A 15215-nucleotide genomic window follows, 5' to 3' on the forward strand; every position below is an offset into this window, starting at 1 on the left:
CAACTCAAGTTCCCCAAACAGACGGGCTGGGAGCAGCACCTTCCCTGAAGGGCGCCCCTTCCTGCTGCTGCGGTCACCGGTCACCGGCTGAGACTCATCCGTCTCTTGCCCTTCCCCTGGCAGGGCCGGCCCAGAAGCCTGCCTTTGGTGACGTCAGGCTGGCAGGGAGCTGTGGTGCCCACGCCCAGCCTGCCTCACCAGGCGGTTCCTGCCCAGGTCTCAGGCGCTGAACTTTGGATCCGCTGAGTCCAGACCCTTCCCGTCCCGGAGCTGGAGCCTCTTGCCCGGCTCTGGTTTCATTCAGCCAGTGTTCAGCCAGCATCTTCTATGTCCCCGCCCTCCCAGAGGCGCCGGGGCGGGGTGGGAATTGATGCAGAGGGACACTAGTTGCTGGGCCTTGGGGATCACAGTCAGCGAGGGAGGCACACGAGGAACAGACCGATGATGCCGTCCTTGAGACGGAAACAACTCCTTGAAGACCCCGTGGACCGGTCCCTGGTGCTGGGGCTTTAGGGCCTGGGGGCTGTTCCCAGAAGTGATGCTTCCGCTTGAGTCCTTGTTGAGACTGAAATCTACTCTGTTCAGAGGCTGGAGAGGCTCCTTAGAAGAAGCGCAAAGATCCTGAAACTCCACCCATTCTCCCTTTGGGCTTCAGGGAGACACCGTTCTTGGTGCTTTTAACCTCTGCCTGCCGCTGCTGGGCATCCTGATATGTAGAGTTTTTTTTATTTTTGGCCATTCTACAAGGTGTGTGGGATCTTATTAATAATAGTTCCCCAACCAGGGATTGAACCCAGGTCACAGCAGTGAAAGCCCTGGGTCTTAACCCCTGGACCGCCAGGGAATTCTAGGCAGAGTTCTTATACAAAGCCCTGGTCTGAAAGAACACGTGGTCGTATAGGGAAAACAAAGGGATGTGGTCCCTGAAAAGCAGACCCCCCATCAAACGGAAACAGTGACAGACTTTATTTTCTTGGGCTCCGAAATCACCACGGACAGTGACTGCAGCCATGAACTTTGAAGACGCTCACTCCTTGGGAGAAAAGTTATGACCAAACTAGACAGCATATTAAAAAGCAGACATCACTTTGCCGACAAAGGTTCTTCTAGTCGAAGCTATGGTTTTTCCAGTAGTCATGTATGGATGTGAGAGCTGGACCATAAAGAAAGCTGAGCGCCGAAGAATTGATGCTTTTGAACCGTGGTGTTGGAGAAGACTCTTGAGAGTCCCTAGGACTGCAAGGAGATCAAACCTGTCAATGCTAAAGGAAATCAACCCTGAATATTCATTGGAAGGACTGATGCTGAAGCTGAAACTCCAGTACTCTGTCCACCTGCCGCGAGGAGCCGACTCATTGGAAAAGACCCTGATGCTGGGAAAGATTGAAGGCAGGAGGAGAAGGGGATGACAGAGGATGAGATGGTTGGGTGGCATCACCGACTGGATGGGCAGGACTTCGGGTAAACTGCGGGAGTTGGTGATGGACAGGGAGGCCTGGCGTGCTGCAGTCCATGGGGTCACAAAGAGCTGGACACGACTGAGCGACTGAACAACAGCAACATCAAAGTTGATCATGCTCACAGAGAGGCAGCAATGTGTCAAATGGAGGTCACGGACTTTGGATGTGTGTCCAGAGAGCTGGAAACATCTTGGGGTTTACTGGCTCCTCCACAGAGAGCCAATAAGGATGCGCTAATCGACAGAGAAGGCAATGGCACCCCACTGCAGTACTCTTGCCTAGAAAATCCCATGGATGGAGGAGCCTGGTGGGCTGCAGTCCATGGGGTCGCTAAGAGTCGGACACGACTGAGCGACTTCACTTTCACTTTTCACTTTCATGCACTGGAGAAGGAAATGGCAACCCACTCCAGTGTTCTTGCCTGGAGAGTCCCAGGGACGGGATGCCGGGTTGGCTGCCGTCTATGGGGTCGCGCAGAGTCGGACACGACCGACGAGACGCAGCAGCAGCAGCAGTGAAATTGACACCTGAGGCGCTGAAGGCCAGACCGACTTATTCACTCTCTGTTCCGTCTTGTGTCCTGCAGGGCTCGTCCCTGGCCTCCTTCCGCATTTTGAAGTTCCCCATGTGAGTGCCCCAGGAGCACAGTCACATTGGTTGTACAACCACCAGAACAGGGGGCCGTGCTTCCCCTTTGAAGGTTTCTAATCGTCGTGGTTCCTTCCTCCCTCCCCTGTCTCCCTGGGGGAGCTGCCCCGGGTGAGCAGACGTCAGTGGAGCTGAGACGGGAGTGACAGGGATTGCGAGGGATTACAGGCCCAGCAGCCAGAGGTCAGAGAGAGAATGCAGGGCTGGGGGAAGGCGATTAGTTCTATTTTTACTCCCGTGGTGGTTGGGGGGGACATGCTCGAGCGTGCTGTCTTCCCTCCCTTCAGGGTCCCTTCCCCGTTTGGCAGAATTCCTGCCTGTCTTCCCAGGCTTGCTCCTTACAGGTAACGCTCCTGAAACACAGCCTGGGAGCTGCCCCCCAGCCTGCCAGCAGCCCTGGTGGGCTGCACATTGCTTCAGAGCGAAATACTTCTCTTCTATTGTCAGTGGGTTTTTTCTTTTCTTTTTTTTTTTCTTACCGTGGCGTGGGCTTGAAAGCACCTTCCATCTGTCTTTTATGAGTTGGACTCTTTAGTCTCCTAAGTCCTGTTGTCTCTCAGCTCCACGGGTCTGTGACTTGCTGGCGTCAGTGGTAACAGTGGTCACTGACTGAGCTGCCGCTTCCTGTTGGAAAGGGCGCGTGTGTGTCTAATCCTCTCCACCCTGCAAGGCAAGGCGGTGTTGTAGTATTCCCATCTTATAGGTGACGGAACTGAGGCTCAGATGGGCCTGAGGTTTGAGTGCGGAGACCAGGAGCTGAGTGAGCCCGTCTTGCTCATCTGTCACTGTCGCTGGTCGCCTCCCCAGCTGCCCTCTGTGCCCCTTGTCACGGTGGCAGACGGGACCCTCACCCTTCCGCGTGGTAAACTCTTGTCTGTCGACTGATCACTAACATCTTGGCCCTTACACACGTTATTCTTCACTGCAACTTATCCTTCTGGCTCCATCCCCTCTGGGTTAGTGAAACTTGACCTGCTTGAAGTGCAGCATTTACTCTGGGACCCGTAGATTTGCTAATGGAGCCAGAGGTCAATGGTTCCACCTTTAAGGATGAGGATGGGTGCGTTCCAAGGCTCCTACCTGTACCTGAAACTCCCACCTCTACTCCTCATGGAGGGTTGTCCCCTTGCAGGAAGACCACAGAGGAGAACGTGTGGGTATCACAGTGAGAAGCCTGCTACCTCGTTGCTCCCCTGGAAAATCTCACGCATCCCTGAAGGCTCACTTCCAGTGTCATCGCTGCAGGGAAGGTTCCAGATCTGAGCTGACAGCATTCAGCAGGCCTTCCTGGAGCCTCCACAAACTCTTTATTTTTATCGATATGTAAAAGCAGCCATGTAATGTTACGGTTTTAGAAGCTGCCTGCCAGTGAAGTCCTGTGTGAGAGTCCAGACCACACTCCCACAGCTCAGGAAGCTGTAAACCTATGGTTTTTCCAGTGGTCATGTACGAATATGAGAGTTAGACCATAAGGAAGGCTGAGCATCGAAGAATTGATGCTTTCAAACTGTTCTGCTGGATGAGACTCTTGAGAGTCACTTGGACAGCAAGAAGATCCAACCAGTCCATCCTAAAGGAAATCAACCCTGAATATTCACTGGAAGGACTGATGCTGAAGCTGAAACTCTAATACTTTGGCCACCTGATGCGAAGAACTGACTTATTGGAAAAGACCCTGATGCTGGGAAAGATTGAAGGTGGGAGGAGAAGGGGACAACAGAGGATGAGATGGTTGGATGGCATCACTGACTCGATGGACATGAGTTTGAGTAAACTCCGGGAGTCGGTGGTGGACAGGAGGCCTGGCGTGCTGCAGTCCATGGGGTCACAAAGAGTCGGACACAACTGAGCAACTGAGCTGCAACAACGGATGAACTTGCTGGGCGGTTCGGCAGTCCCGAGGGGGCCTTATCTCCAGCGTTTTATATCAGGCCACTTTGCAACTTCCTCCCCTCTCTGCTGTTGGGTCAGCCTGTTTCCTGGCTGGGCCATTTCCATGGCAACGTTCCCCTGTCTGCATGTGGAAACTTGAGTGAGGCTCACCCCCCACCTAGAGAGATCAGTGGAGCGTATGCTGTCTGGGTTTGTTTGGCTCCCTGGGTCAGGGAACCCGCAGGACGGCAGCGGGATTGCTTTTTGTAGAAATATGTGTTTGTGGTGGACTAATTTTAGACCGACAGAGGGTCACAAAGATAGTAGAGGGAGTCCCGTCTAAAGTTTCCTCCACTGTTAACGTCTTACGTGCGACGGGACACGTGTCTAAACTGAGAAACCGACCTTGGTACATCGCGCGTCACTGAACTCCAGACTTTTTGTGGATTCCACTCGTTTTCCCACGGGTGGTCCTCCCTCTGGTCTAGGATCCCACCCAGGGTAACACACTGAGTTGAGTTCCCACAGCGTCCTCTGAGCTGTGACAGTTTCTCAGCTTTCCATTCATCACGACCTCTTTGGTACAGCCTCTGTGTGTTAGCTCTTTGCATGTGTATTTCTTGGGGACCAGGGCTGTGGTTGGGCGGCAGCAGGTGCTGTTAAGACACGTCTCTCCAGGGTGATGGACCTCAGGGATCCGTCCAGTGACCCGCTCTCCTCCTGGCTCTGGCACTCAGTTTTCAGGGTCTGGGGAGGTTGCTTGGCGCCTTTATGCTTTGGTTTTCTCAACTGTAAGGCGGGGAGGGTCCCCAGAAGATTCTTGCAGAGATTAGGCTCTGGTCTTATTTTTAGTTATTTTTTGACCACACATTGGCATGCGGGATCTTACTTCCCTGACCAGGGATCAGACCTGAAGCCCCTGCGCTGGAAATGCAGAGTCTTATCTACTGGACCGCCAGGGAAGTTCCAGGCCCGAGTCTTAGAGTCCTCCTCTCAGGTGGGCTTCTCAGTAATTGCCAGCATTCCTGGGCTTCCCTGGTGGCTCAGCCTGCAATGCGGGAGACCTGGGTTTGACCCCTGGGTAGGGAGACCCCCTGGAGAAGAGATAGGCTAGGCACTCCAGCATTCTGGCCTGGAGAATTCCATGGACTGTATGGTCCATGGGGTCTCAAAGAGTCAGCTGTAACTGAGGGACTTTCACTTTCACAACCATTAGTGTGCCGTCCTCTAGGAGCATCCAGGGAGGGGGGTGCTTGGGGGACAGAGGCTGAAAGCAAGTTGGGGAGGAGGCTGAGGATGAGGGAGGCAGACAGTGTAAGTTCCTTCCTCTCTCCTGTATCCTTGGCAGCTGGATGCTGAGGGGTGTAGGGTGTTGATGGGGTTGGGGGAGGGGAGGAAGCCTGGGAAGTGTGGAGAAGCCTAGGGTAGGGGAGAGGAAGCAGAGGGTTCATCTTTGAGTCTCCCTGAATGCTCCTGGGGTGAGAGGGACAGCAGGAAGAGGGTGTGGCCTTCCCACCCAGATGCCTTCCTGCAGGCATCCTTTGCCGTTTCCCCAGGAGTCACCTAGCCATCGTTCTCTAATGCCCCGTCCTCGCCTGGGCGTCGGTCCCTTGGACTGAGAGCTGTCATCTCCCCCCATGTGGTGACAGAATGGCCTGGGTCCCTCCCATCTGAGACCGCGAGGCTCCAGGGAGAGCAGGGTGCCCAGTCTGGTCTGTGCTATTGGAGATGAGAGATGTTCAATCAGTGCCACTGGCTGAGTGAGTGGACAGATGGATCTGTGACTCCGGATGGGACCTTGTGTTGAATGAGAAGAACGTTGTGGGCGAGGCCCTTGGTTTTGAGACCCCAGATCTGTGTCTGAAATAATCCACTGTGACCCAGGGGTTGGACCACGCAGGGGTCCATTTGTTCCTTATTGGCCGTGTGGTTCTGGGTGAATGAACTTCCCTGGTCACAGATTTCTCGTCAATGTAGATGACGTCTACCCGCACGGTGCTTTTGCTTTTCCTCCTTCCTCTCTTTAGATGAACTTCCATCTCTCTTCACTACTCCTGCTCTGTGTCTTGCTTAGGGCCTGCCCAACGAAAGCAGAGGCGTGAACGTGGCATGTGGGGGTGAAGCTTCGATGAGTCTTGTGTCCAGCAAATGGAGTGCAGGATCTTTTCAAGCTTCACAGACGATTAAAAAATGCTGACCATGTGCTAACACACAAATAAAATGCTAAATTCCACAAAATATTAAGTCATATAGGACTTGTTCCCTGATGACGATAATAATAAAGTTAGAAATTAACTATGCAGTAATAGCTCTCCTTAGGTTTACCCACTTTGAAGGTTTAAATTCTTAATGTATTTAGAAAGAACTGACTCATTGGAAAAGACCCTGATGCTGGGAAAGATTGAAGGCGGGAGGAGAAGGGGACGACAGAGGGTGAGATGGTAGGATGGCATCACCGACTCTAGGGACGTGAGTTTGGGTGAACTCCAGGAGTCGGTGATGGACAGGGAGGCCTGGTGCGCTGCAGTCCACGGGGCCGCAGAGAGTCAGACACGACTGAGCGACTGAACTGCACTGAACTGAGCTGATTTAGAAAGTTTGCCTACTTTTCTAAATAACTCGTGGGCTCAGAAGAAGCCAAAATGGAAATGACAAACTGTTTAGAAATGAACGATGAGTAGTAAAGGTCAACATTTTTGAGAATTAGCAGAAGCAAAATTTACAGAGAGCTCTATTTCTTTAAATGCATATGTAGAGAGATGAATAAGTGAACCACATGTCAGTCCAGTCTAAGGGACCCGCTGTCACCTTCTGAGAATTGGCATTAGAGTTGCGTCTTTAGCAGAAACTCAGTTTAGTGAAACCTGATAGCATGGCATGGCCTTGGGAGTTTACTCTGTACCCGCGTCGCTCTAAACTCTTCATACACATTCACTAATTTAATCCTCACAGCAGCTCCAGGGGCAGATTATTCCTGCTGCACTCAGGGAGCTGAGTCTCAGAGAGGTCAAGTCACTCGCTTAAGGTCACACAGCTGCTCAGGTGGCAGAGCTGGGTCTTCGGCGCAGGCAGTCATGGGTATCTCTACAAACCTACACATCTGTGGGCTTATGTACACTGGTATTTTCTTTAAAAAATTAAAAATACTACTTGTTTGGCTGCCCCAGGCCTTGGTTGCAGCAGGTGGGATCTTTTAACGTGGCCTGCGAATTCTCAGTTGCAGCTCGTGGAGACTGGCTGCCTGACCGGGAATCGAACCCGAGCCCCCCGTGTTGGGAGCTGAAACTCTTAGCCAGTGGACCACCGGGGAAGTCCCTACACTGGTATCTTTTTCATTCCTGCACGTAGACGAGTCCAGTTCAGTTTCCCCGACGTTGCAGCGTCCCTGAAATATGTGCGGACGTGGTTCTGAGCTGGCCTGGGGAGGGCGTCTTCAGGCAGAGTGTGGAGGGTAAGAGCCGGGAGCCCCGGCTTCCACAGCCCTGCCTTCGGGCCCTGATGCTGCTCCTGTTAGCGGGGTCACCCGGGATGAGCCATTTAACCAAGTGAAGTAGTCGTCTCAGCTGCCATTGGGGTGTCATGCGTGTCCCTCCTGGGGTTGCCGTGAGAAGCAAATATTACGTTTGGAACCACAAAGTGCCTGCAACAAAATACCCTTATTATCGTCGTGATGGTGGAACGCCTGGGGCTCGGTCAGCTGGGACTTTGGCTCTTGTCCAGTTGTCCAGGGACTCGGTGGCCTTGGGCTAATCTGGTAATGAGTTTATTCCTCAGCGTCTTCATCTTCAAACGGGGCCAGTTCTTGGCTCAGACTGTTCAGCCAGAACCACATCTTGAAGGCGAGCGCATGAGGCTCACCCAGGAAGCCACTCTCCCGTGGTTTCCTCTTGGTTCAGCGGAGGGGGGGTGTTAGGAAGAGGCAGAAAGGGGAACATCTCGTCCGGGAGGGTTTCGGTTTAGGAGGGCGAAGGGGCGTTGACGGAGGTCTCGCAGACCCTGAGGTGGGGAACAGAGAGCCCTGAGTGCCTGCTGAGAGCTGACACTTACTCAGACTTTCTGGCTCTCTTCATTGGAGGAGAGAGACTGGAAAAACCAGCCGCTGGGCTCAGGCAGGGGAGTGTGTGTGTGTTTGGAGTCCTTGGATGTGCTGGTGTTTGTCCTTGGGAATCCACAACCCCTCATCCTGGAAAGGAGGCTCGGGGGGTGGGGGAGGTAGGCAGTAAGGACGAGGAGAATCACACGTCCTTGTCTCTTTGAACCAGATTTAATGGGTGAAGATCTGGGTCTGTAAACAGGAGTCTCCCAAGCACAGAGCTCTTTCCATGTGGAGAGGAGGAAGCAACTGGAGGGCCCGACCCGCCGACCACGGTCCTTCCCCAGCGGGGACATCGGGACCAGACGCGCCTCCCCAGGCCGGACTGCTGGTTCCCCGTTCTGTTATCATCTCCTTCACCCCGAAACTTTCCCGAGCACTCCTGAGTCTCCCTCGGTCTGACACCCACTGCGGGAGGGTCATCGGAGGGCCTGTAAACAGAGACCTCTGCATTTAGGGTGGCCTTCTCCCGTCCTTTTCTTTGTCCCTTCCACCTTGACGCTCTGATTTGTAAAGGTCCTTCAGGAGTTGCTGATGATTTGGATGAACACTGAGCCATGCTTTACCTTGGAAAGGAGGGAGGGACTCCGTCTTCTTCCCTTTTCTTTAGAAAGCTCCGTTCATGTGCTCTGGTGCAGTTCCTGCTGGCTAGGCGTGCCTCTCTTTCTTTCTCTTGTTCTCTCTCTATCTCCTTCCTTTTTCTCTCTTGGCAAGAGGCCTGATTCTGAAAGTGAAGTCGTGTATTCGACCTCAGTGTGAAAGGCAGACGAAGGTGGAGCTCTGCAGGTGGGAGAGGGGATGCAGGCTTGACTGCCCACCCAGACTCCCCACCCAAACTCCCTGGAGGGTGTCTGAGGTGTCCCCGAAGTCTCCTGGGGGTGCACAGAGTCGCATTGGAAAGCTAGCCCCGTACTTGGTCAGAAGACCGAGGCTTAGTGGGGACCAGCGCCGGCCTGAGGCCCCCGCAGCCCCTGTGCAGCCCGCTTTCAGCCGGAGGGTGGCGGCCCCCTAGCACCTCCCAGGGGCTCCTCAGGCGGCAGACCCGCCGAGCAGGGGACGTGGGTTCGATCCCTGGGTCGGGAAGAGCCGCGAAGCAGGCCGTGGCGACCCTCTCCAGTACCCTTGCCTGAGAACCCCATGGACGAGGAGCCCGGCGGGCTACGGTCCAGTCCACAGGGTGGCAGAGAGTCGGACATGAACGACTGAAATGACAGAGGCTCCGCGGGTGGGAAATGTTCTATGAGAGGAGCCCACGAAGGGGCCCACAGGCTGAGGCCGACAGAGAAGGGGCTGGGGCGCGGTCAGGCTGGGCGGCGGGATCGCGGGTGGCGCCGAGTCCTGGGTCTGCGCCCTCCTCCCACTGTTGCCAGAGAGGGTGGCACGGGCCCGCCATCCTCAGGGCCCGGGGCCCGGGCGGGGGCCGCAGGGGTCGGGGACAGAGGTGAGCTCAGTGCGGCTGAGTCACGGCCGTGTCTCCTGGCAGGCGAGGAGCAGGAGTCAGGGGAGAGGAAGCGGGTGGCGGGCGCGTGGTGCTGGCCGGCGGTGTCAGCTGCGGCCGCTGCTGCAACGTTCCTGTTGCCACACGCCTTGATAAAGATGCCCCAGTGCCCTCCAGGCAGTGGGCAGTCCCGCTGCCCGAGATAAGGCGCGTCACCTGCTTTGCTGGCCCTGGGGCTCCCGAGGCCCCGTGGCCCCCGTGAGAGCATGGGTGTGTCCGAAGGGAAGGACCCCCGCCCAGGGTCCGGCGGGTCTGTTCTCAGGGAAGCCCTGACCCAGTCTCACGTGGTTCAGATGACCTGGGCTTCGGCCGCTTCCGGGAATTGTCTCATCTGGACTGAAGTTTGTTGCTATTGTTGTTGATCGTGGGGGCAGCTCGCTGCAGTGGGAAAAACTGTAGGAGAAACTTCCCATCCTGGGAAGATGGGAGTCAAGGAACCTGGGTTCTATTCCTGGCTCTTCCGATAACTCATGATTTGGTCTTGGGCTTTGGTTTGCCCATCTCTTAAGTGAGAGAATCTGATGATAGAATCTGTAGGGTTACTTTCAGCTCTAACGTTCTGTATCTTTTTTTTTTTTTGGTTCTTTCCTGTTTAAGAGTACTTAGATCCAGATAAAAGCTGTGGAGATGACTTTCTAGATCTTGTTATAGTTGTTTTATTGAGATGTTACCTGTGCCAGTATTTTGGTCATCTGATGCGCACAGCTGACTCATCGGAAAAGAACCTGATGCTGGGAAAGATTGAGGGCAGAAGGAGAAGAGGGCATCAGGTTGAGATGGCTGGACGGCATCACCGATGCAAGGGACATGAACTTGGGCAAACTTCGGGAGATGGTGAGGGACGGGAGGCCTGGCGTGCTGCAGTCCATGGGGTCGCAAAGAGCCGGACACAACTGAGTGACGATCAACAGCAGCAACCACGTGCTGTTCATCGTGTAAGGAATGCAAAGCGATTATCTTATTCAATCCTCACAAAAGCCCTGGTGGACACTGTCGCTCCTGTTTTGTAGGTAAGGAAATTGAGGCTCAGAGATGCTGAGCCACGTGAGTGAACAGTCATTGAGCCTCAGTGACCAGCATGGGGGGCGGTGGTTTCCCAGGTGGCTCAGTGGCTAAGATGCCAAGCCAGCCAGTGCAGGAGAGGCAGGTGGACCCCTGGGTCGGGAGGTCGCTTGGAGGAGAGCACTGCAACCCACTCCAGTCTTCTTGCCTGGGAAATCCTGTGGACACAGGAGCCTGGAGGGCTACAGTCCATGGGGTCGCAGAGTCAGACACGACTGAGCACGCGTGCACGACGAACACGAGATGGAGTCACTTACAAAGCCCTGGTGGTCCTGCTGCTGCAGAGCTGATCTTGACTGAGCCTTTACGTGAGCGCTTCCGTACGTTTAGGCTGCACACCCTTACAATTACGTGGTGGGGAAGCAGACACTTATTAGGCACTGCTGTTGCTGTGTGAAGCTTCCCACGGGTGAGCCTGTTAAGAGTCACAGGGTCTGTGGTGTTGTGACCACTTAGCAGTAGAAAAACTCAGAGCAGTCAGAGAACTTGTTGCAGGCCTCACAGCAGGTCAGTGATAATGACAGGCCTTGAACCCCAGCTCTGGGTGACCCAAGGCTGCTTTTTTCCCCAAATTCGGGCATCCTCTCATTGGAGGTGCCTGCTCAAAGCCGGCAGGTGGGGAGTCCCTGTCCGAAGGGCATGGCTCTCGTGCGTATCATGACAGAGGGCTCAGGCTGCCTCCAGTGCTCCGGGACGAAGTTGTTCCCAGCTTCCAGAAACTTCTCTGAGTCCATCCCATGATGCAGCCTCACCTCACTTCCTTAGCACATTTGCCTGTTTGAATGAAACTGAGTGGGCACACCTGTGTGTCTTGTGTGTGAGTTACGTGTGTATTCACAGACCTGAGCTGTTTCCCCCCAGTGGGGGTCTCTATCAGACTCTCAACAGGGGTGTGCTGAGTCACGTTCCTGCGGGAAGGTCAGGTTCCTGTTTTTCTAGCGAGGGTCTTGGCGATCCTTCTTGGGAGACAGAGCCCTCTGGAGTCCGCTGAGACGCCCAGGTATTGATGATAGTTGGTAAAAGCAGCATTTTATCTCAAGCTTTAGAAACTGCTGGGTGGATCCAGGCCTTTGGCCTCAGTGGGAGTTAGTTATTAAACTAAGTTGATTTCAGTTTTCATTACATCCACAGCATACGGTGTGCGCTCAGTATACATTCGGAATAGGTTAATTAATGACAAGCGCAAGTAATTTCAGGGCTTCCCTGGTGGCTCAGCGGTCAAGAATCTGCCTGCAACGCAGGGGCCAAGGGGTTGATCCCTGGGTTGGGCAGATCCCCTGGAGGAGGCAATGGCAACGGGCTCCATTATACTTGCCTGGAGAACCCCATGGACAGAGGAGCCTGGTGGGCCCCAGTCCATGGGGTTGCAAGAGTTGGACACGACTTAGCATTAAGCCACTACCACCGCAGGTAATTTCATTTCATTTCATACTTTTTTTCTCTTTGGCCTTGCCATGTGGTCTGCAAGATCTTCTCTGACCAGGGACTGAACTCGTGCCCGCTGTGTTGGGAGCACAGAGTCTTAACCACTGGACCACCAGAAGTCCAAGAGATTTTAATTGCGAGTGACAGAAGCTTCTGGCTAAACAAGTAAAAAGCAGTATTACAAGAATACTGTTGGAAGAAGACCGCGGAAGATCTGTAGAGCTTTCTGAGCCGAGGAGTGGGTTTGGGAAGGTGGAGATGAGGGTAGTGTCTCTGTTGCGTGTTGCTAGAGGGCGATTTGGTTCTGTTCATTTCATGATTCAGAATCCTCAGGGAGCCTAGGTGGGCACCGATAACTTTCCCATCATATGGGGAAGGTGGAGGAGGTTAGGTACCTTCCTGAAGGAAGGTGTTCTGGGCAGGCACATACTCCAAGTCTCCAGGTGAAGCCCAAGGCAGCCCTGACCCTCTGGGAGTTCAGGTCAGTGGGGAAGGATCGGTAGGTGAAGGGGTGATTAATATGGGCGGGTGGGACTGAAGAGGGTTTGCACAGAATGCATTGGGAGCTCAGGGAGGTTTTAAATGTTGCAGGGGGTTGGGGTCGGGGAGTGTCAGATCAGGCAGACAGAGAGGTTTGTTCGAGATTGAATTTTAAAGGCTCAATGAAATTTTGCCAGCTGGACAAATGCATTTCAGGAAGAAGTTCTTGGATGACAGTTCGGCAAAGTGAAAGCATGGTGTGTCCAGAAACACGTTAGGGGCTCCAAGCGCCTGGCCCAGACGCATCATAGAGAAGACAGACGTGCGCCTGTGGCTGGCTGATGCAGAGGGTTCACAGAAAACAAGAAAATTCTGTAAAACAATTGTCCTTCAATTAAACAAACAAAAAAAAGAGTTGTGAGTGGGAGCCAGATCTTAGGGGCCCGTGCGCTCTCTTAGGCTTCGGGACGTTTTTTTTCCCCGTAGACCATTTTGGGGGCTTTTCCCCCTCTTTTATTTTCCTTTTCTTGAACACAAAATCTTAAAGAATACTGAGGAGGTGACAGTACCTGATCAAACAATATCTAAGTACCTAACAGTACTTAACTGAGTTCTTAAGGAATGAATTTGGTTTCAGGAAAGGGCCTGGGACTTCTAGGTAGGAAACATCCTTCCTGGGCACAGGGCCACTAGGCTTTGGGACTTTTAATCCTGGGAAATGTTAGGAAGGTGCTCGCGGGGCCGGAGTGGCGTCCTCGACGTCCAAGTCCTTGCACGAGGCTGTGACCCTCGGGTGCTGAGGGCTGCAGCCACGCCAGAGAACGAGGTGGGGGGCGCTCAGTCCTCACCTGTGTCTGCCTCTCTGCGACCCCAGGGACTGCAGCCCACCAGGCTCCTCTGTCCACAGGGTTTTTCAGCCAGGAATACTGGACTGGGTTGCTGTTTCCTCCTCCAGGGGATCTTCCCCACCCAGGGATAGAACCCAGGTCTCTTTCATTGCAGGCGGATTCTTTACCCACCGAGCTCTCGGGGAAGCCTGAGATGATGGGGGCGGTAGTCAAAGGCGGCTCCCCAGAGGACTGGAGAGCCCCACATTTCAGGGGCAGTTCCAGGAACTCCATCAGGACTAGACCATTCCCGGGATGGTAGCTGGGATGGCCTTGCTTGCTCCTGGAGTCCTGTGTTGAGTGGCATGTCTTGGCTTAGGAGGCCACGGGCCCCTGAAGTGCGTGGACAGCCGGTATCGAGGTTCATCCCCCTCGCCGCCTCCACCCCCTGCAACCCCTTCTCCCCCGTGCCTAGGGACGGGGTGCTGTGTGGACTGCAGCGGTCCGGGGACGTCTGGGAAGAACGCAGAAGCAGCTCGGGCCCTTTGGTGGGTGGGAATGGGGCACTTCCTCTCGCTGCCGCTTCGTGGTCCTGCAGGGGTGGTTGAATGAGATTCAGAAAGCCGGCGTCGCCGAGGGTGCTGGAGCCTGCGGGAGGGCTTCCTGTTTGCTATGAACACGAGCTCTGACCCGGAGCTCTCGCGGTGCCGTTCCCTTTACAACGGGTGGTTGCTGAAAACGGGAAAAGGTTTGCTCCCACCGTGAGGATTTGAAGCTGGTGCTTTGGAGGAATCGGGACTGTCCTAATACATATATCCCTGGTGGGGTAGGTCATACGCCTGAACATTGTTAGAAACACGGGATCCAGACCCGAAGGACGGGCTGGAATCTCGTCTCCAGCACTAGCTGTGTGGTCTTGGCCTCTCTGTTCTCGGGTCTCCAACTGGAATAAGTTACAATAACAGCACCAATACCATCATCACCACCCCCCGAACACAATGCTCACTGCGCACTTGCAGCCTGCCGGGCCCTGTGCAAGTGTTTCCTAGCCATCATGTCACTCATTTTGTGAACAAACCTGTGATTCAAGTGGTGTTATGATTAGCACTTTATGGATGAGGAAAGCTGGGGTCGGTCGATTGATTGGTGTTTTTCTTTTTTTCCTCTCTCTGTGTTTAACTGAAAGTCGCTCAGTCACGTCTGACTTTCTGTGATACAGTCCATGGGGTTCTCCAGGCCGCAACATTGGAGTGGGTAGCCTTTCCCTTCTCCAGCGGATCGTCCCGACCCCGGAATCGAACCAGGGTCTCCTGCACTGCAGGTGGATTCTTCACCAGCTGAGCTCCCTGTAGTTGATTTACAATGTTGCATTAATGTCTGGTGTGATTGAGCCATGTATACATTCTTTGGGGAGCTAGGACTTGAACTCAGAGTGTATGAGAGGTTGCTGCGGCTCCCGGTGCTTGGTGCGTGCTCAGTGCTCTCGGGTTGCTGCATCGCGAGCCGTTCCTGCAGGTCGACCTGCAGGTCGCGTGTGAGACGCGCACCGGTGCGGCTCCCGCTGCTTGGTGCGTGCTCAGCGCTCTCGGGTTTCCTGGGCTTTTGGTCTCACCTCGTCCTTTTCGTCCCTCACAGAAGCAGCTGACGCAGGATGACGACACGGACGAGGTCGAGATCGCTGTTGACAACACAGCTTTCATGGACGAGTTCTTCTCCGAGGTGGGTGCCTTCGGTGTGTTTCTTCTGAATGGACGTAAGGAACCGTAGCTTCCTTAGGCAACGGTAAAGCCCGTAGGTCTTTCGGGGGCAGCAGAGGAAAGCCAGTCTTCTGCTGGGGGGGGGGGGGGGGG

General features: G+C 54.3%; 1 protein-coding gene across 3 annotated transcripts in view; it reads left to right on the plus strand.

Annotated features, from left to right (window-relative positions):
- The first annotated feature begins 1942 nt into the window (after positions 1 to 1942).
- Positions 1943 to 15215, plus strand: part of STX3 (syntaxin 3) — a 47239-nt gene continuing 33966 nt past the window's right edge. Inside the window, exons 1-2 of one of the 3 annotated variants that reach the window (XM_010843710.1) lie at positions 1943 to 2291; positions 15001 to 15084. In XM_010843710.1, the coding sequence (XP_010842012.1) occupies positions 15064 to 15084 (21 nt within the window). In that variant the 5' untranslated portion in view covers positions 1943 to 2291; positions 15001 to 15063. The remainder of the gene's footprint in view (positions 2292 to 15000; positions 15085 to 15215) is intronic. The other 2 variants (XM_010843711.1, XM_010843709.1) reach the window with 2 other exon arrangements.

Source organism: Bison bison, unplaced genomic scaffold (genome assembly GCF_000754665.1).
Source record: "Bison bison bison isolate TAMUID 2011002044 unplaced genomic scaffold, Bison_UMD1.0 scf7180017864185, whole genome shotgun sequence".
NCBI lineage: Eukaryota > Metazoa > Chordata > Mammalia > Artiodactyla > Bovidae > Bison > Bison bison.